Here is a 16,712-nt window from a genome sequence, read left to right on the forward strand (position 1 = left end):
TCGCCTCAACTATTGCTACCAAGGAAACAGATTAACTGGTCATCTATTTTATTGCTGTTTATGGGATGTTGCTGCCAAGTTTGTCTGAATAACAATTGTTGTACTTTAAAAAAAAAAAAAAAAAATCATTCATTTTGTAAAGCACTGAGATATCTTGACTCAAGTGCTGCATAAATGTATTATAATTATAAACACATGAAAGTATTGTGGTATCATAAATCTCACTATGTACCACACTCTGCATTTCCTATCTGAACTGTTCTGATATACTGTTAGAAAGAAATCTGCTCATCAAAATTATTTAAAATATTTTGGATCAAACAAGTGATTGAAAGTGAACATGAATATAAAATAACTTCCTATGTAAGGAGGAAGTGCACATGGATTCTAGTCTATGAACCCCACTTATCTTTCACATTCAAGAACTAACCTATATAATCTTGGTGTTGCAGTGAGTAATAAAAAAGGTCAAAGTGTAAAGCACACAAAGGTTGAAAATTAATGCATGAAACATTCATTCATGTCAGTATTTCTTCCAGTATTTGGCTGTATGTGGCCATTTAATTAAACTGTTAAGCTTGGTTGTACACCAATAAGTAATGAACAAATCACTAAAATATAAAACCTTCAAAATAACTTTAGTTTGTTTGTTTCCTCAAGCATAAATATGCAACAGCAAATCACAATTATAAATGCAACCTTAAATGAAACAACAGGAAACACAAGACTACAGTAATCAGTTCTTTTTACTTGACGAATAAAGGTTAAAGAGGCAATGGGCTATAATTATTTTATTATAGTTTTTATATGAACTGATGATTGAACTGTAAAATGTACTTCGCAATAGCACAATAAATGAAGTGTCACTTTTGAAATCCCATCTATTTGCAATGTATTATAGTTTTTTTCTTTACAACAGAGTTTAAACTTGGATTTCCCTACTACAGTTTATGCACCAAATGAAAACCCATGTTTCCTGGCCAAGGAATGGTGGTCAGTGCTTTAACTACACAGATGACACAGTCCAGCTCTCAATCCCCACTCTGAATTCACTTTCCCAGAAAATAGCAGGATGTGTGAAATAATATATTCAGAATTTTGATAAACTATCTAACCATGAAAAAAGTGACATATTTTGACATCTCAATTATAGTTTATATTTCCTCCAGTATTTGGCTGTATGTGGCCATTTAATTAAACGGTTAAGCTTGGCTGTTCCTATTAATGAAGCTTTGCAATTAATTGAACTACTTCTTTTCCATTTTCAGTCACTATATTATATTAATAAAAAATCAAGTTGAACATTATTAATTAGTACCTCATTGTTGTGGTGACATTATGTATTTTAAAAGGACTAGCCCTGTAGATGCTAGTTAAAGACAAAAAGACCCCTTTTAAAAATAAGTTATAAAGAATCAAGCTGTCCATTTCATTGCTTCAGCAGTGCACACCATTTTAATAAAAACAATCAATCAGTCTGAAGGCATTTCCTCAGTCTGACAGCTTGAGAGAACTGAATCAACATGCACAAAGTTGAAATGACATTATCACTGAAGAACACTGGCTTAACAACACTAACTACCAGTTCTACTGCCCAACTCAGACTGTTGTCTTAGTCAATTCATCCAATTAAGTCAACTGCACTTACCAATTTAACATTTTACAATCAACAGAAATGGATGCAACAACAGTCCCCTTTCTGTATTTACACTAATTATTTGAAATGCTTTTATTTTATAAGAAAGTGCTCTTAGGGGAACAGTTCCTTAAAATAGATTTAGGCTTGATTCAATTACCACGCAATAATTGATTCATAGGAATGACTGAATGATGGGAGCATTTTTTGATCATGGGATGGGGTTTCCTTTAGGAATTTTCTGCTGTAATATAATGGAACTTACTTAAGATGAATCCTGATAGCTTAAAGGGCAACTTTTCTAGACAAGCCAATATATTACTTGTAACACAGCTATTGCTAGTCTCCAACAGATTCTGTGCTGGAATAGTGGATTGAAATATGATTAAATCTCAAGAGGTCTATTCCACACTGAAAGTAGACCACACAATGCAACACTTTCAAATTAATTTACAGAATGTGGGCCCTTATTGGGGATTACTACACACTGACCAGTCAGTCGATCAGAACACATAAAAAAAAGTACAATCCAATAATGCTAGCTTCAACCTGATAAGATTATATCATTCAACAGTCCCCCGCCTACAACACTTTCCAATATCTGCACGTACTCACGTTGCCATGGCATTGCACAGGTTTAATTGGACAATTGAAAGTAGAAGTGAACAAGTTTTAAATCACCAATTTTTCAGAATGAACATTCCCAGGCTCCCCGTGATGACTCATGGAATTTATGCAGCGAATAACTCAGCCACACAGACCAGGAAAGTTCCAGGTTTAGAAAAAGCTTAATTATACATATATTCCAGAGGCAACCGCATAACATAGCTGGTCAACTTGTAAATAAAATCTTCAGTTTAACTGTAATACTGTGATTTTATAGGCGGTAGTTTCAGTCACATTAATGCTATTTTATACAATCTGATTTATATTGGGTCACATTAGCACTACATAATCTGATGTCATATTAATGCTTTTCTGTATGCTCAGACCTATAATGTTATATCATTAGCACTACACTGTATAACCAAAATTCCAGTTTGACATATTATTGCTATGCTGTATGCTCAGACCTGTACACTGGTTATCTGTTACACTGATGCTATTCTCTATGCTCAGACCTGTACACTGGTTATCTGTTACATTGATGTTATTCTCTATGCTCAGACCTGTACACTGGTTGGTTATTTGTTACACTGATGCTATTCTCCAGCTCAGGTTTGTAAACTGGTGTCTTTGTTACAGTGCCGCTACTCTGTATGCTCAGCCCTTGAAACTGGTCCTCAGTCCCACTGTTAGTCTCGGCCCTGGCGAATGGTACCTGATGCTGGTCTATACAGCAGAGCGGGGACTGCTTTCTGTCCCATGATGACTGTAGAACTAACGGGCCAGGGTTGCCGTACCTGGCAGTCGGGGAGCATCTGATGAACATGCAGGCGATCCGGTTGCCTCGGCTGGTGCGGGTCAGGAAGATGTCGGTGCAGTCGAGCTCCCTCTGGCCATACTGCCACTCGGCCCGCTCGGTGAAGCGCAGGGTCCAGCGGCCGCCCGACTCGTCGGCCACCGCCGCGTAGGTGGGCTCGGGCGGCAGGAAGGCCAGCTTGGCGGCGATGCGGCTCGGGCAGGGCGGGCAGCAGAAGAGGCAGCAGAGCTCGCTGAGCGACAGGCCGTTCATGGTGGAGCCGGAGCGGCGGGCCACGGACTGCGCGCCGCGATCTCCCGATTCCAATCGACCACCTCCACCAGCACACACACACCCCCCGAGACCGACCGCTTGCAGGGACTGTCGTTGTATGAAGCGGCGCCTCCGTCAAGTCACAGCCTTTCCCTCCATTGCCGGCTCTGAGCGAACACAACTCGCCGCCGCCGGATGTGACGCGCTTTCTCCTCAACAAGCCTGGCAACCTCAGCTGGAAATATCTGGGTCAAAGGTTACTCCTGCTGTTGCTCCACATTGGTCAGGCCCTTCTACACACGTCCCATTACCATAGCATATACAGAGACTCCCAAAACAAGCGCTCTACTCTGAGCTCCGGCAGGGCAAGAGAGCCCCAGATAGGCAGAGGAAACGCTTCAAGGACACCCTCAAAGCCTCCTTGAAAAAGTGTAACATCCCCACTGACACCTGGGAATCCCTGGCCCAAGACCGCACAAAGTGGAGGAGAAGCATCCGGGAAGGCGCCGAACACCTCGAGTCTCTTCGCCGGGGGCAAGCGGAAGCCAAGCGCAGGGAGCGCATGTCAACCCAAGCACCCCACCCACCGTCTGCCCCACCTGTGACAGAGACTGTAGGTCCCGCATTGGACTAATCAGCCACCTGCGAGCTCATTTTTAATGTGGAAGCAAGTCATCCTCAGTTCCGAAGGACTGCCTAAGAAGAAGAGGAGCATATACAGCACAGAACCAGTCCAAGCACGGCATTTATGGCGCTGTGGCTCAGTGGGTAGCACTCTCGCCTTTGAGTCAGAAGTTTGTGGGTTCCAGTTTCAGTCCCATTCCAGGAACTTGAGCACATAAATGCTAGGCTCACACTGCAGTGCAGAGCTGAGGGAGTGCTGCACTGTCGGAGGTGTCGTCTTTCGGATGAGACGCTAAACCAAGGTCTCGTCTGCTCTCTCGGGTGGACGTAAAAGATCCCGCGGCACTATTTCTAAGAAGAATTATCCCCCGGTTTCCTGGCCAATATTTATCCCTCAACCAACATAACAAAAACAGATTATCTGGTCATTATCACATTGCTGTTTGTGGGAGCCTGCTGAGCGCAAATTGGCTGCCGTGTTTCCCACATTACAACAGTGACTCCACTTCAAAAGTACTTAATTGACTGTAAAGCGCTTTGAGACGTCCGGTGGTCATGAAAGGCGCTATATAAATGCAAGTTTTTTTTATGCTCCACTTGAGTCTCCTCCCGTCTTTCCTCATATAACTATCAGCATAACCCTCTATTCCCTTCTCCCTCATATGCTTATCTAACCGCCCCTTAAATGCATCTATACTATTCACCTCACCCACTCCCTGTGGTAGCGAGTTCCACGTTTCTTCTAAATTCCCTATTTGATTTCTTGGTGACTATCTTTTATTGATGACCTCTAGTTATGCTCTTCTCCACAAGTGGAAACATCCTCTCTGTATCCACTCTATCAAAATCTTTCATAATTTTAAAGACCTCTGTTAGGTCACCCCTCAACCTTCTCTTTTCAAGAGAAAAGAGATCCAGCCTGCTCATCCTTTCCTGATGGGTATACCCATGCATTTCTGGCTTCATCCTTGTAAATCTTCTCTGCACACTCTCCAGTGCCTCTATATCCTTTTTTAAATTAGGTGAGCAGAATTGTATCCTTTCATTATCCACCCCATTCCCAGTCTGACCACTCTGTCCTCGGCCTTTTTTTAATTATTCGTTCCTGGGATGTGAGCGTCGCTGCAAGGCCAGCATTTATTCTCCATCCCTAATTGCCCTTGAGAAGGTGGTGCTGAGCTGCCTTCTTGAACCGCTGCAGTTCGTGTGCTGAAGGTACTCCCACAGTGCTGTTAGGGAGGGAGTTCCAGGATTTTGACCCAGTGACAATGAAGGAACACCGATATATTTCCAAGTCAGGATGGTGTGTGACTTGGAGGGGAACTTGCAGGTGATGGAGTTCCCATGAGCCTGCTGCACTTGTCCTTCTAGGTGGTAGAAGTCGCGGATTTGGGAGGTGCTGCCGAAGAAGCCTTGGCAAGTTGCTGCAGTGCACTGTTCCAACGTAAACTCGAGAAACAGCACCTCCTCTTTCCATTAGGCACTTTACAGCTTTCTGGATTCAACAACGAGTTCAACAACTTCAGACCATAACCTCTGCCCTATTTTTTCACATGGCAGCTATAGAAAGACAAGTTGTTGTTGTCCTATTACCATCTCCTTTTGCTTTGTACTATCATACCTTTTGTCATTTAATCACTCCTGCCTTCCACCCTATCACAGACCTTCCCTTTTGTTCTTTCCTCCCCTCCCCCCTTTCCCTGCCCCTGCACTTGCTTAAAAACCTGTTACATCTCTAACTTTTTCCAGTTCTGACGAAGGGTCATCGACCTGAAACGTTAACTCTGTTTCTCTCTCCACAGATGCTGCCTGACCTGCTGAGTATTTCCAGCATTTTCTGTTTTTATTTTGGAGTGTGTTGTTCACTTGTAAAAGGAGTTATAATCTCTTAGTAATGTTCCCCCTACTGAATTGTTACTTTACTGTGTGTCAGCTGTGGCTCAGTGGGTAGCACTTTCACCTCTGAGTCCGACAGTTGTAGGTTCAAGTCCCCTCCCATAGATATAAGACCATAAGAAATAGTAGCAGGAGTAGGCCATTCGGCCCTTCGAAACTGCTCCACCATTCAATCAGATCATGGCTGATCTTCTGCCTCAACTCCATTCACTGGCCCTAACGCCATATCCCTTGATGCCCTTACTAGTCAGAAATCTATTGACTTCTGTTTTGAATATACCCAATGACTGAGCCTCCACAGCCCTCTGGGGTAGAGAATTCCAAAGATACACCACCCTCTGTGTGAAGAAATTTCTTCTCATCTCAGTCCTGAATGGCCTACCCTTTATCCTGAGGCTGTGGCCCCTGGTTCTAGACTCCCCAGCCAAGGGAAACATTCTCCCAGCATCCACCCTATCAAGTCCTGTAATAATTTTGTATGCTTCAATGAGATCCCCTCTCATTCTTCTGAATTCAAGAGAATACAGGCCTAGTTTACTCAATCTCTTCTCATACGACAGTCCCACCATCCCAGGAATCAATCTCGTGAACCTTCGTTGCACTCTCTCTCTATGGCATGTATATCCTTCCTTAGGTAAGGAGAACAAAAATTGTACACTGTACTCCAGGCGTGGTCTCACCAAGGCCCTATATAATTGAAGTAAGACTTCTTTACTCCTGTACTCAAATCCTCTTGTAATGAAGGCCAGCATACCATTTACCTTCCTAATGGCTTGCTGCACCTGCACATTCACTTTCAGTGACTCATGTACAAGGACACCCAGATCCCTTTGAGCATCTGCATTCCCCAATCTTTCACCATTTAGGAAATACTCTTCCTTTCTGTTTTTTCTACCAAAGTGGATAACTTCACATTTATCCACATTATATTCCATCTGCCATGTTCTCGCCCACTCACTGAGCCTGTGGAGATCCCCTTGAAGCCTCTTCACATCCTCTTCACAACTGACACTGCCAACTAGCTTTGAATAATCAGCAAATTTGGAAATGTTACATTTAGTCCCCTCATCCAAATCATTGATATAGATTGTGAATAGCTGGGGCCCAAGCACTGATCCTTGTGGTACCCCACTAGTCATAGCCTGCCATCCTGAAAAAGACCCGTTTATCCCTACTCTTTGTTTTCTGTTTGTTAACCAATTCTCAATCCATGCTTGTATATTACCCCCAATTCCATGTGCCCTAATTTTGTTCACCAACCTCTTGTGTGGGTCCTTATCGAAGGCCTTCTGAAAATCCAAATACACCACATCTACCGGTTCCCCTTTGTCTACTCCACTAGTTACATCCTCAAAGAACTCCAATAGGTTTGTCAAACAGGATTTCCCTTTCATAAATCCATGTTGACTCTGCCCAATCTTACTATTAGTTTCTAAGTGCCCAGCTATTGCATCCTTTATAATAGATTCCAGCATTTTCCCAACTACTGATGTGAGGCTAACAGGTCTGTAGTTCCCTGTTTTCTCTCTCCCTTTCTTAAATAGCGGGGTTACATTTGCTATCCTCCAATCTGCAGGAACCGTTCCAGAATCTATAGAATTTTGGAAGGTGACAACCAATGCGTCCACTATTCCAATGGCCACCTCTTTCAAAACTCTAGGATGTAGGTCATCCGGTCCTTGGGATTTATCAACTTTTAGTCCCATTAATTTTGCTAGTACTGTTTTTTTACTAATAATAATTTCTTTAAGTTCCTCATTCTTGCCACACCCTTGGTTTTCTCGTATTTCTGGGAGGTTTTTTGTGTCTTCGTGAAGACAGAAATAAAGTATTTATTTAATTTCTCTGCCATTTCCCCATTCCCCATTATAAATTCTCCCGTCTCTGGCTGTACATTTACCTTCACCAGCCTTTTCTTTTTCACATACCTATAGAAGCTTTTACAATCCATTTTTATATTTTTCGCTAGTTTCTGCTGCTATTCCATTTTCCCTTTCTTTATCAATTTCTTGGCTCCCCTTTGCTGATTTCTAAAATGATCCCAATCCTCAGGCTGACCACTTTTTTTGGCAACTTTATAAGCTTCCTCCTTTGACTGAATACTAGCTTTAATTTCTTTTGTTAGCCATGGTTGGATCACTTTTCCTTTTGGGTTTTTATGCCCTAGAGGAATATATGTTTGTTCCAAATTATGCATTATTTCCTTGAATGTTAGCCATTGTATGTCCACCTTCATACCTTTTAGTGCAGTCTCCCAATCTACCATGGCCAACTTGTCCCTCATACCCTTGTACTTTCCTCTGTTTAGATTGAAGACCTTAGTTTCAGATTGGACTACATCACTCTCAAACTTAATGTAAAATTCAATCATATTATGGTCACTTGTCCTTAAAAAAGGCCTCTTTACCACAAGATTATTGATTAGCCCTTTCTCATTACACAGTACCAGATCCAGAATAACCTGTTCCCTGGGTTCCTGCACATACTGATCCAGGAAACCATCCCGCATTTGAGCATAAAAATCTAGGCTGACACTCTAATGCTGTACTAACGGAGTCTTACCCCATTTAAATAAATGGGTTAATGCTTCTGCTAACAATAGCAGACAAAGAGATGTCATACAAATACCTTTCCTGTGTGTCTGCTAATATCACCAATAGTAATTTCTAGGCTTTACAAAATAATTTTTTCTCATCCACTCCATTGTCACTTCTGGTTTTAGAGGGATATTGTTAGTGTATAAAGTTGTTGGGAAAGTATTTTTCCTTTGTTAGCACGGACGCGATGAGATCATTTGCACAGTAAAAGTGCCGTTTGCATAGTGTCAGCCATGGCTCAGTTGGTAGCATCCTTGCCTCTGAGTCAGATGGTTGTGAGGTTCATAGTCCCACTCTAGAGACCTGAGCACAATAATCTCAGCTGACACCCCAGGGCATACATAGAAACATACATAGAAGATAGGACCAGGAGTAGGCCATTCGGCCCCTCGAGCCTGTTCCACCATTTAATGAGACCATGGCTGATCATCCAAATTCAGTACCCTGTCCCTGCTTTCTCCCCATATCCCTTTAGCCTTAAGAAATATATCTAACTCCTTCTTGACTTTATTTACTGAATTGGCCTCAACTGCCTTCTGTGGTAGAGAATTCCATAGGTTCACCACTCTCTGGGTGAAGAAATTCCTCCTCATCTCAGTCCTAAATGGCTTACCCCTTATCCTTAGACTGTGACCCCTGGTTCTGGACTCCCCCGCCATCGGGAACATCCTTCCTGCATCTAGTTTGTCTAGTCCTGTTAGAATTTTACAAGTTTCAATGAGATCCCCTCTCATTCTTCTAAACTCTAGTGAATATAAGCCTAGTCAACCCAATATCTCTTCATACGTCATTCCTGCCATCCCAGGTATCAGTCTGGTGAATCTTCGCTGCACTCCCTCCATGGCAAGAACATCCTTCCTCAGATAAGGCGACCAAAACTGCACACAATACTCAAGGTGTGGTCTCATCAAGGCCCTGTACAACTGCAGCAAGACATCCTTGCTCCTGTACTCGAATCCTCTCGCTATGAAGGCCAACATACCATTTGCCTTCTTAACCGCCTGCTGCACCTGCATGCTTACCTTCAGCGACTGTTGCACAATGACACCCAGGTCTCGTTGCACTTCCCCTTTTCCCAATTTATTGCCGTTCAGATAATAATCTGCCTTCCTGTTTTTGCCACCAAAGTGGATAACCTCGCATTTATCCACATTATACTGCATCTGCCATGCATCTGCCCAATCACCCAACCTGTCCAAATCATACTGGAGTTTCTCTGCATCCTCCTCACAGCACACACGCCCACCCATCTTTGTGTCGTCTGCAAACTTGGAGATATTACATCTAGTTCCCTCGTCTAGATCATCATTGATATATATTGTGAATAGCTGGGGTCCTAGCACCGATCCCTGCGGTACCCCACTAGACACAGCCTGCCACTCGGAAAAAGACCCGTTTATTCCAACTCTTTGCTTCCTGTCTGCCAACCAGTTCTCTATCCAAGTCAGTACCTTACCCCCAAAGTTAAAATGTGCTTTAACTTTGCACGCTAATCTTTTATGCAGGACCTTATCGAAAGCCTTCTGAAAGTCCAAATACACCACATCCACTGGTTCTCCCTTATCTATTCTACCAGTCACATCCTCAAAAAATTCCAGTAAGTTAGTCAAGCAGGATTTACCTTTTGTAAATCCATGTTGACTTTGTCCGATCCTGTCACTGTTTTCCAAGTGCTCTGTTATTACATCTTTTATAATGGACTAGCATTTTCCCCACTACCGATGTCAGGCTTACCGGTCTATAATTCCCTGTTTTCTCTTTACCACCTTTTTTAAATAGTGGGGTTACATTAGCTACCCTCCAATCCATGGGAACTATTCCAGAGTCTATAGAATTTTGGAAGAGGCAGTACTGAGGGAGCGCTGCATTGTCAGATGAGACGTTAAACTGAGGCCCTGTCTGCTTTCTCAAGTGGACATAAAAAGATCCCATGGCACTATTTCAAAGAAGAGCAGGGGACTTATTCCCAGTGTCCTGGCCTATATTTATTGCTAAATCAACATCACTAAAACAGATTATCTGGTCATTATCATATTGCTGTTTGCAGGAGCTTGCTGTGCACAAATTGGCTGCCGCGTTTGCAACAGTGACTACACTTCAAAAAGTACTTCATTAGCAGTAAAGTGCTTTGGGATGTCCGGTAGTCGTGAAAGGTGCTATATAAGTGCAAGTCTTTCTTTCTTTGTCTTCATTTCACAGACCTTCCCTTTTGTTCTTTCCTCCCCTCTCCCCCCACTTCAAATCTGTTTACATCTCTTAAATTTTGCGATGTTCTGACGAAAGGTCACCTCTCTCCACAGATGCTGCCTGACCTGCTGGGTATTTCCAACATTTTCTGTTTATATTTGCTACTTTACTCTGTCAGGTTACAAACCTATACACTTGCATGTTTACACACATACTTTATATATATTTGGGCCATAATTTGCTGTGGGAGGGCATCGAACGGCATCTACTGTTAGTTAGACATGCCCTTGCATGATTAGGTTTTTAATATTTTTTGCGGGGCAAGTTGCTGAAAGTGCAAATTGATAACGTCGCAATGAGGGAAACAGGGCATCTGGGACCTGAGTGAAAAGGGCAAGCAAGTGTATCTCCTTAACCAATCAGATTGAAGGATTGGACTGCGAAGGAAGTGTAAGTTAGAGGGATGAATTCAATGTCAAATCAGGTACAAAAAGAGAAAGAAAGGGAGGGAAAGAAAGATTGAATTAGGAGAGAGAGAAAAAAGAGACAGAAAGGAAACGTTAAAAAAAAATTACATTTTAAAAATCTCCAACAACAATTAAAACCAGAAGGAATGAGACTCCACACTTGTAATAGTTCATTTTCTCTGCCAGAGAGGTTGAATGGCAGTAATTAACACTTATCACGTCATTAATAGGGTACTTAGACTGAAATGGACAAATCTTAACTTTCTGTGGCAAGGTTAATGCGTATCTACTGCGCAAATACAGCAACTTCGCCTCATTCAATGCATTTCAATGGTGAGGCTTTCAGTGAGATGGTGTTTTCGCGAAGCTGACAATGGAATTCGTAACTCAGACAGCAACTTTTGGATATTTAAGTGTTACTGCACATTTGCCCCTTACCTGTAGTTGCTGCACCATTTGCGCATAAATAACAGCAAGTGCCATTGCCCCACCATTATTTTGACAGCAAATTATGGCCCAATGTATATTATACTCAGCGAGAGTATTATGTCCAACTCTGAGTGCCACACTTTAGAAAGGATGTCAAGGCCTTGGAGAGGGCACAGAGGCGATTTACCAGAAAGATACCAGGGATGAGGGAATTCAGTTATGTAAAGGGTCTAGAGAAACTGGAATTGTTCTCCTTAGAGCAAAGAAGGTTACAGGGAAATTTAATAAAGGTGTTCAAAATTATGAGGGGTTTTAATAGGGAAAATAGGGAGAAACTGTTTCCACTAGCAGGAAGGTCAGTAACCAGAGGACACAGATTTAAGGTAATTGGCAAAAAAGCCAGGGGGAGATGAGACATTTTTTTACACAGCGAGTTGTTATGATCTGGAATGCTTTGCCTGAAAGGATGGTGGAAGATTCATTAACTTTCAAAAGGGAATTGGATATCAACTTATAAAGGAAACATTTGCAGGGCTATGGGGAAAGAGCAGGAGAGTGGGACTAATTGTAGCTCTTTCAGAGAGCCGGCACAGGCACGATGGGCCAAATGGCCTCCTTCTGTGCTGCATAGAATCATAGAATGAAACAGCACAGAAGGAGGCCATTCACCCCAAATCCATGCTGGCTTTTCATTTACTTTTCTAAGTGCCAGATATTTGATTCTGTGATTCTCTAATAGGGTTAATTGCTCCCCTTTGTTGTGCTATTTTTACCTGGTGCTCCTCACGTCTCTCCTCCCCAGGTCATCACCCATGTGTGTACGCTCAGGTGGATGTAAACGATCCCATGGCAGTATTTGAAGAAGAGCGGGCATTCTGCTGGTGTCCTGGCCAACATTGATCCCTCAACCAGCACCGCTAAAATCAGATTATTTAGTCATTTATCTCGTTGCTGTGTGCAAATTGGCTGCCGCGTTTCCTACATTGCAACAGTGACTACACTTCAAAAGTATTTCATTGACTGTGAAGTGCTTTGGGATGTCTTGAGGACATGCAACGTGCTACATAAATTCAAGGGGCGAAAAATTGAGTAGCGCCCCCTTTGGGCACTAACGGGAGGCGCAAAGCAACCGAATTTTTTCCCCAAGTTCTTTCTTCATGAATGCCTTTGTTACTATGGGGGCGATTATCTGACGTCGGAGGAGGCGGGTTTAGAGGCGGGAAAGGAGGGCAAATCAGATTCAAAGAGGTCGGGTTCGGAACCCACCTCCAACCCCCCTCCGTGGGATTTTGCCGGTGCCGGTTTTGGAGGTCGGGAAACGCACCCGCCTCCAGCTGGCCAGTGCGCTATTAAAGATCCTTAAATGCTCGTTAAGGGCCTCTCTAAGCCTATTTTGAGAGGCCCTCATGATTTTTCCAGCTTTTCGGCGTGATCCACACACCTCCTAAACCACGCCAGGTAAACCTGGCGGGTTGACTCGTGGGTGGCCTCCTCACTGCTGCAGGTCCAACAAGACATCGTTTATTGCAGCAAGGATTACTTGCAGGTGCCAGATCCTGGCTTTAAAAGATCTCTGAGCACTTTTAGAAGGCCTTCCGAAGTCGGAGGTGCTGCAGCTTGAATCCATCAACTGTGGGACCTCCTTGGAAGACCCTCTTCCCGCTTGCAATGAGCGCTTCCCCAAAGGAGGCATCTACAAGCAGCATGGGAACCATTCGTTTTCTTTCTGCATGGACCTCAGATGAGGATGAGGAGGAGGAAGAGGAGGATCTGGAGGAGGAGGAGGTCAGAGCGCCAGTGTATCGACCAGCGGCAGCGGCAAAACGCAAGCACATGGATGAACCTATCATGGCCAGATTTGCATAGGTTGCCCAAGTTGGCACATGTCCTTTGCTCCATCCTAGGACATCATTGACAATGGACATGACCCTCCGGCCTCCTTTCACTCAGGCCACCAACCTGACAACGCAAGTGTGGCGGTGCCCGCAATGTGGAGCTGCCTAAGGCGAAAGAACAGATGGCATAACGCCAACATTTTGGCTTCAAATCATTTTAATGCTTTCCAACAGGGATGGCATTTCATCAATACACAGAAACAGTCTCCCAATCTGCACACAGATCTGGAGGTTACATCCCTTGCCAGCTGTACCCACACAGCCTTGGTTTCTTTGGCAGGCATCTTCCTCCGAGATGAGTGGAAGAGCACCTCCATGCTAGCTGTCACCCCCTCCAACAACATTTGCAGCGCCTCATCCGAGAGCCTCGGGTAAGCCCTTGCCTTGGAATTGGACATAGTGGTTTCTCAAAAGATGTTGAAGGTGGTGCAGGAGACGCAGAAATGCTGTGGAATGAGCCAAGGGAGCAAGAAGCCACAAAATCAGGCTGGGAAAGTGCTGTCAACAGAGGCGAGTTTCAGTCCCAAAACATTAATTGAGCAAGGCATCCCACACCTCTGAAATCAAGTGGCCAATCATGGGAAAATTGCAAATTTTTGAAACCTATCAGTGGAGGCGGGTTTCAAACCCACCCAAGCTGAATCCCGCCTCTATCTCGCCTCCAGTGGGAAAATCGCCCCCTACGTTCTTCACTTTAAACCTTTTGGGTAGAGGCCGGCTAAGAGCAGACATTTGTGTTGGACTCCTACTGATGTGACATCATGATATAATTTACAGGAATTGGCACTGCCCATCCCAGCCATTAGGGCGCGATTTTCCCGTTGGAGGCGGGTTTCGATTTGGGTGGGTTCCAAACCCGCCTCCACTGTCAGGTGGGAAAAAATTGCGATTTTCCCCTAATTAGCCAGTTACTTTCAGGGGTGTGGGTTCCCCTGGGCCAATGAGTCTTTTGGGACTGAAACTCGCCTCTGCTGACGTCCCTTATCCAGATTCATTTAAGGGCTGTTTGCTGCCTTGGCTCATTCCACTGGTTTTTGGTCGATGCTGCACCACCTCCAAACTTTTAACTCCTTGAAGAATGGCCAGCTCCAAGGCAAGGGCCTCCCCGAGGTTCTTGGATGAGGCGCTGGGTATGCTGGTTGAGGGGATGAGAGCTAGCAGGGTGGTGCTCTTCCCCTCATCTGGGAGGAAGAGGCCTCCCAAAGAAACCAAGGCTGTGTGGGTCCAGCTGGCAAGGGATATAACCTCCAGATCAGTGTGCAGCAGAACATGGATGCAGTGCCGTAAAAGGTTCAATGGCCTTGTAAGATCAGGCAAAGTGAGTATACCATCAGCTTGACCCTCCTTCTGCTCCCCTTCTCCTCTCATCACCAGCACTCTGCATTGTCAACCTCCTCCTACACATCCCACTTTACCCTTACAACCTTTGCACCCTTCACCATCCCTCTCACTCTATGAACACAATCACGTCACTATTCGACTATGCTGCCCTCACACTCCCTTTCAATGTTATGCAATGACAACGACTAACAACGCACAGGGAGGGCCCTTGGACATGGAACCTCACTCCATTTTTGTCTCCTAAGCATCTATGCTCTGGACTCACTACACTCACTCCATCATTCTCACTCCAACTCCACTTGTCTCCCTCACTGCAGGAAAAGAGAACCCACAATAGAAGGGAAAGGGCGAAGACAGGAGGAGGGCCAGCTTCCATAGCTCTTCTCACCCAGGCTGAAGAGGTGGCCCTGGACTTCGCCGGCGCAGAGGTGGAGGTGGAAGAGGGGGACGGACAGATGGACGACGCAGACCAAGCTGGTGACAGAATAGTTTTGCATCTCTCTCATTTAGAATGCCACTTGAGCATCTGCACTATTGCATGTGCATGCCACACTTCCGTCAAATGTCTAACCCATGCCTTTACTCCCCCATAGGACCAGCCATAGAGCCCCCCCCCACCCCCCCCAACGAGGAAGAGGCTGAGCAGCAAGACTCCTCAGGGGAACCTGCAACCTCTGAGGACGCAGCGTCAGCAGATGTAAGCGCACCCAGCAGCAGCGCAGATACACACACCTCGGTAGGACCTTCGGGACATAGAGTAGTGTTGTTGCCGTGTCTATCACATCTCACAGGTGAGCATCAGCAGGTGGTGGAGACAGGGACAGCATTGGAGAGTCCTCGTCGGAGGTCGCAGGACTCTCCTAGCATTGTTCTGCTGCATGTGGACCCTGTGCCTCTGGGTCCATCCAGAAGGAGAGCAGTGCTGGAACTCCAGGAGCAGGTGCAGGAGTCTCTGACAGGTCTTGTCTCCAGGGTCACTGTGAGTATGGAGAGGATGGAGGAGTCCAACTCTAACATGAGCAGTGTCTTTGTGGAGGCAATGGTGCATCAACGCACCACCACGGAAAGGATGGCAACCTCCGTGGAAAGGCTGGCTACAGCCATGGAGGAAATAAGTCGCCAGAGTCAGGAAAACATGGTGAATGTTCAGAATAGACTGACATCTCTGGAGGAGCGATGGACAGCTATTGAGCAGAGAAACCAGAGCTTCATGGAAGTCCTTAGCAGTAGGACTGCCAGTGCAGACACGGGTCCCCATGGCCCCCCTGATGTGCAGCAAGGTACTCTCAAACCACTTGCAAGTGCTGAGGTGGTCTGACCCATGAGAGGGAAGTTGGTGGTGGAGAACAAGGAAGTGGGGGCTCCTCTCCAAGTGCTCACACTTCCATGCCACTGCATAGCCCTTGGTCAGAGCCCCGCCAGAGTCCACACCCAACTGAGGTGGGCGTCGCAGCCCCTGCACTGCCACAGGATGAGCAGACATTTGGCGAGCCCTCAGAGGTTCAGAAACCCAGAGGACGCCTGCCAAAGGTGTCGAAGCAGGAACAGCATGAAAGTGAGCAAGGGGCCTCCACTCCTGCTGAAGCCACAGGGGGAGCACCACATAGGAGCACGCGTAAGAGAAAAATAAAGTACCATTAGTCACAGGGGTAGGCACTTGGGTGATTGTTTCTGTTTATTTAGAAATGCCATCCCTGTTTGAATGTATTAAAATGAGGTGATGGCAAACTGTTGACATGATGGAATCTGTTATTTCGCCTTGGGCAGCTCCACATTGCGGGCTCCGCAACACTTGCATGGTCAGGTTGGTGGTCAGAGTGTAAGGAGGCCAGAGAGTCATGTCCATTGTCTATCATGTGTTAAGAAGGAGCAAAGCACATGTGCCACAATGGGCAACCTCTGCAAATCTGGCTAGGATGTGTAGGGGGTGGCGTGTGGTGGTGTTGTTTGGCGTGTACGTACGCC

The 16,712-nt window shown here is 45.0% G+C and overlaps 1 protein-coding gene across 2 annotated transcripts in view; it reads right to left on the reverse strand.

Annotated features, from left to right (window-relative positions):
* The window catches only part of LOC147108138 (alpha/beta hydrolase domain-containing protein 17B-like), an 80,786-nt gene extending 77,228 nt beyond the window's left edge, over nt 1–3,558 (reverse strand). Inside the window, exon 1 of one of the 2 annotated variants that reach the window (XM_086004637.1) lies at nt 3,040–3,558. In XM_086004637.1, coding sequence (XP_085860763.1) covers nt 3,040–3,311 — 272 coding nt within the window. In that variant the 5' untranslated portion in view covers nt 3,312–3,558. The remainder of the gene's footprint in view (nt 1–3,039) is intronic. The other variant, XM_086004639.1, reaches the window with a different exon arrangement.
* Nucleotides 3,559–16,712: the final 13,154 nt, after the last annotated feature.

This window comes from Somniosus microcephalus, chromosome 13 (assembly GCF_052327205.1).
Source record: "Somniosus microcephalus isolate GS21.2 chromosome 13, FLI_Smic_1.0, whole genome shotgun sequence".
Lineage (NCBI taxonomy): Eukaryota > Metazoa > Chordata > Chondrichthyes > Squaliformes > Somniosidae > Somniosus > Somniosus microcephalus.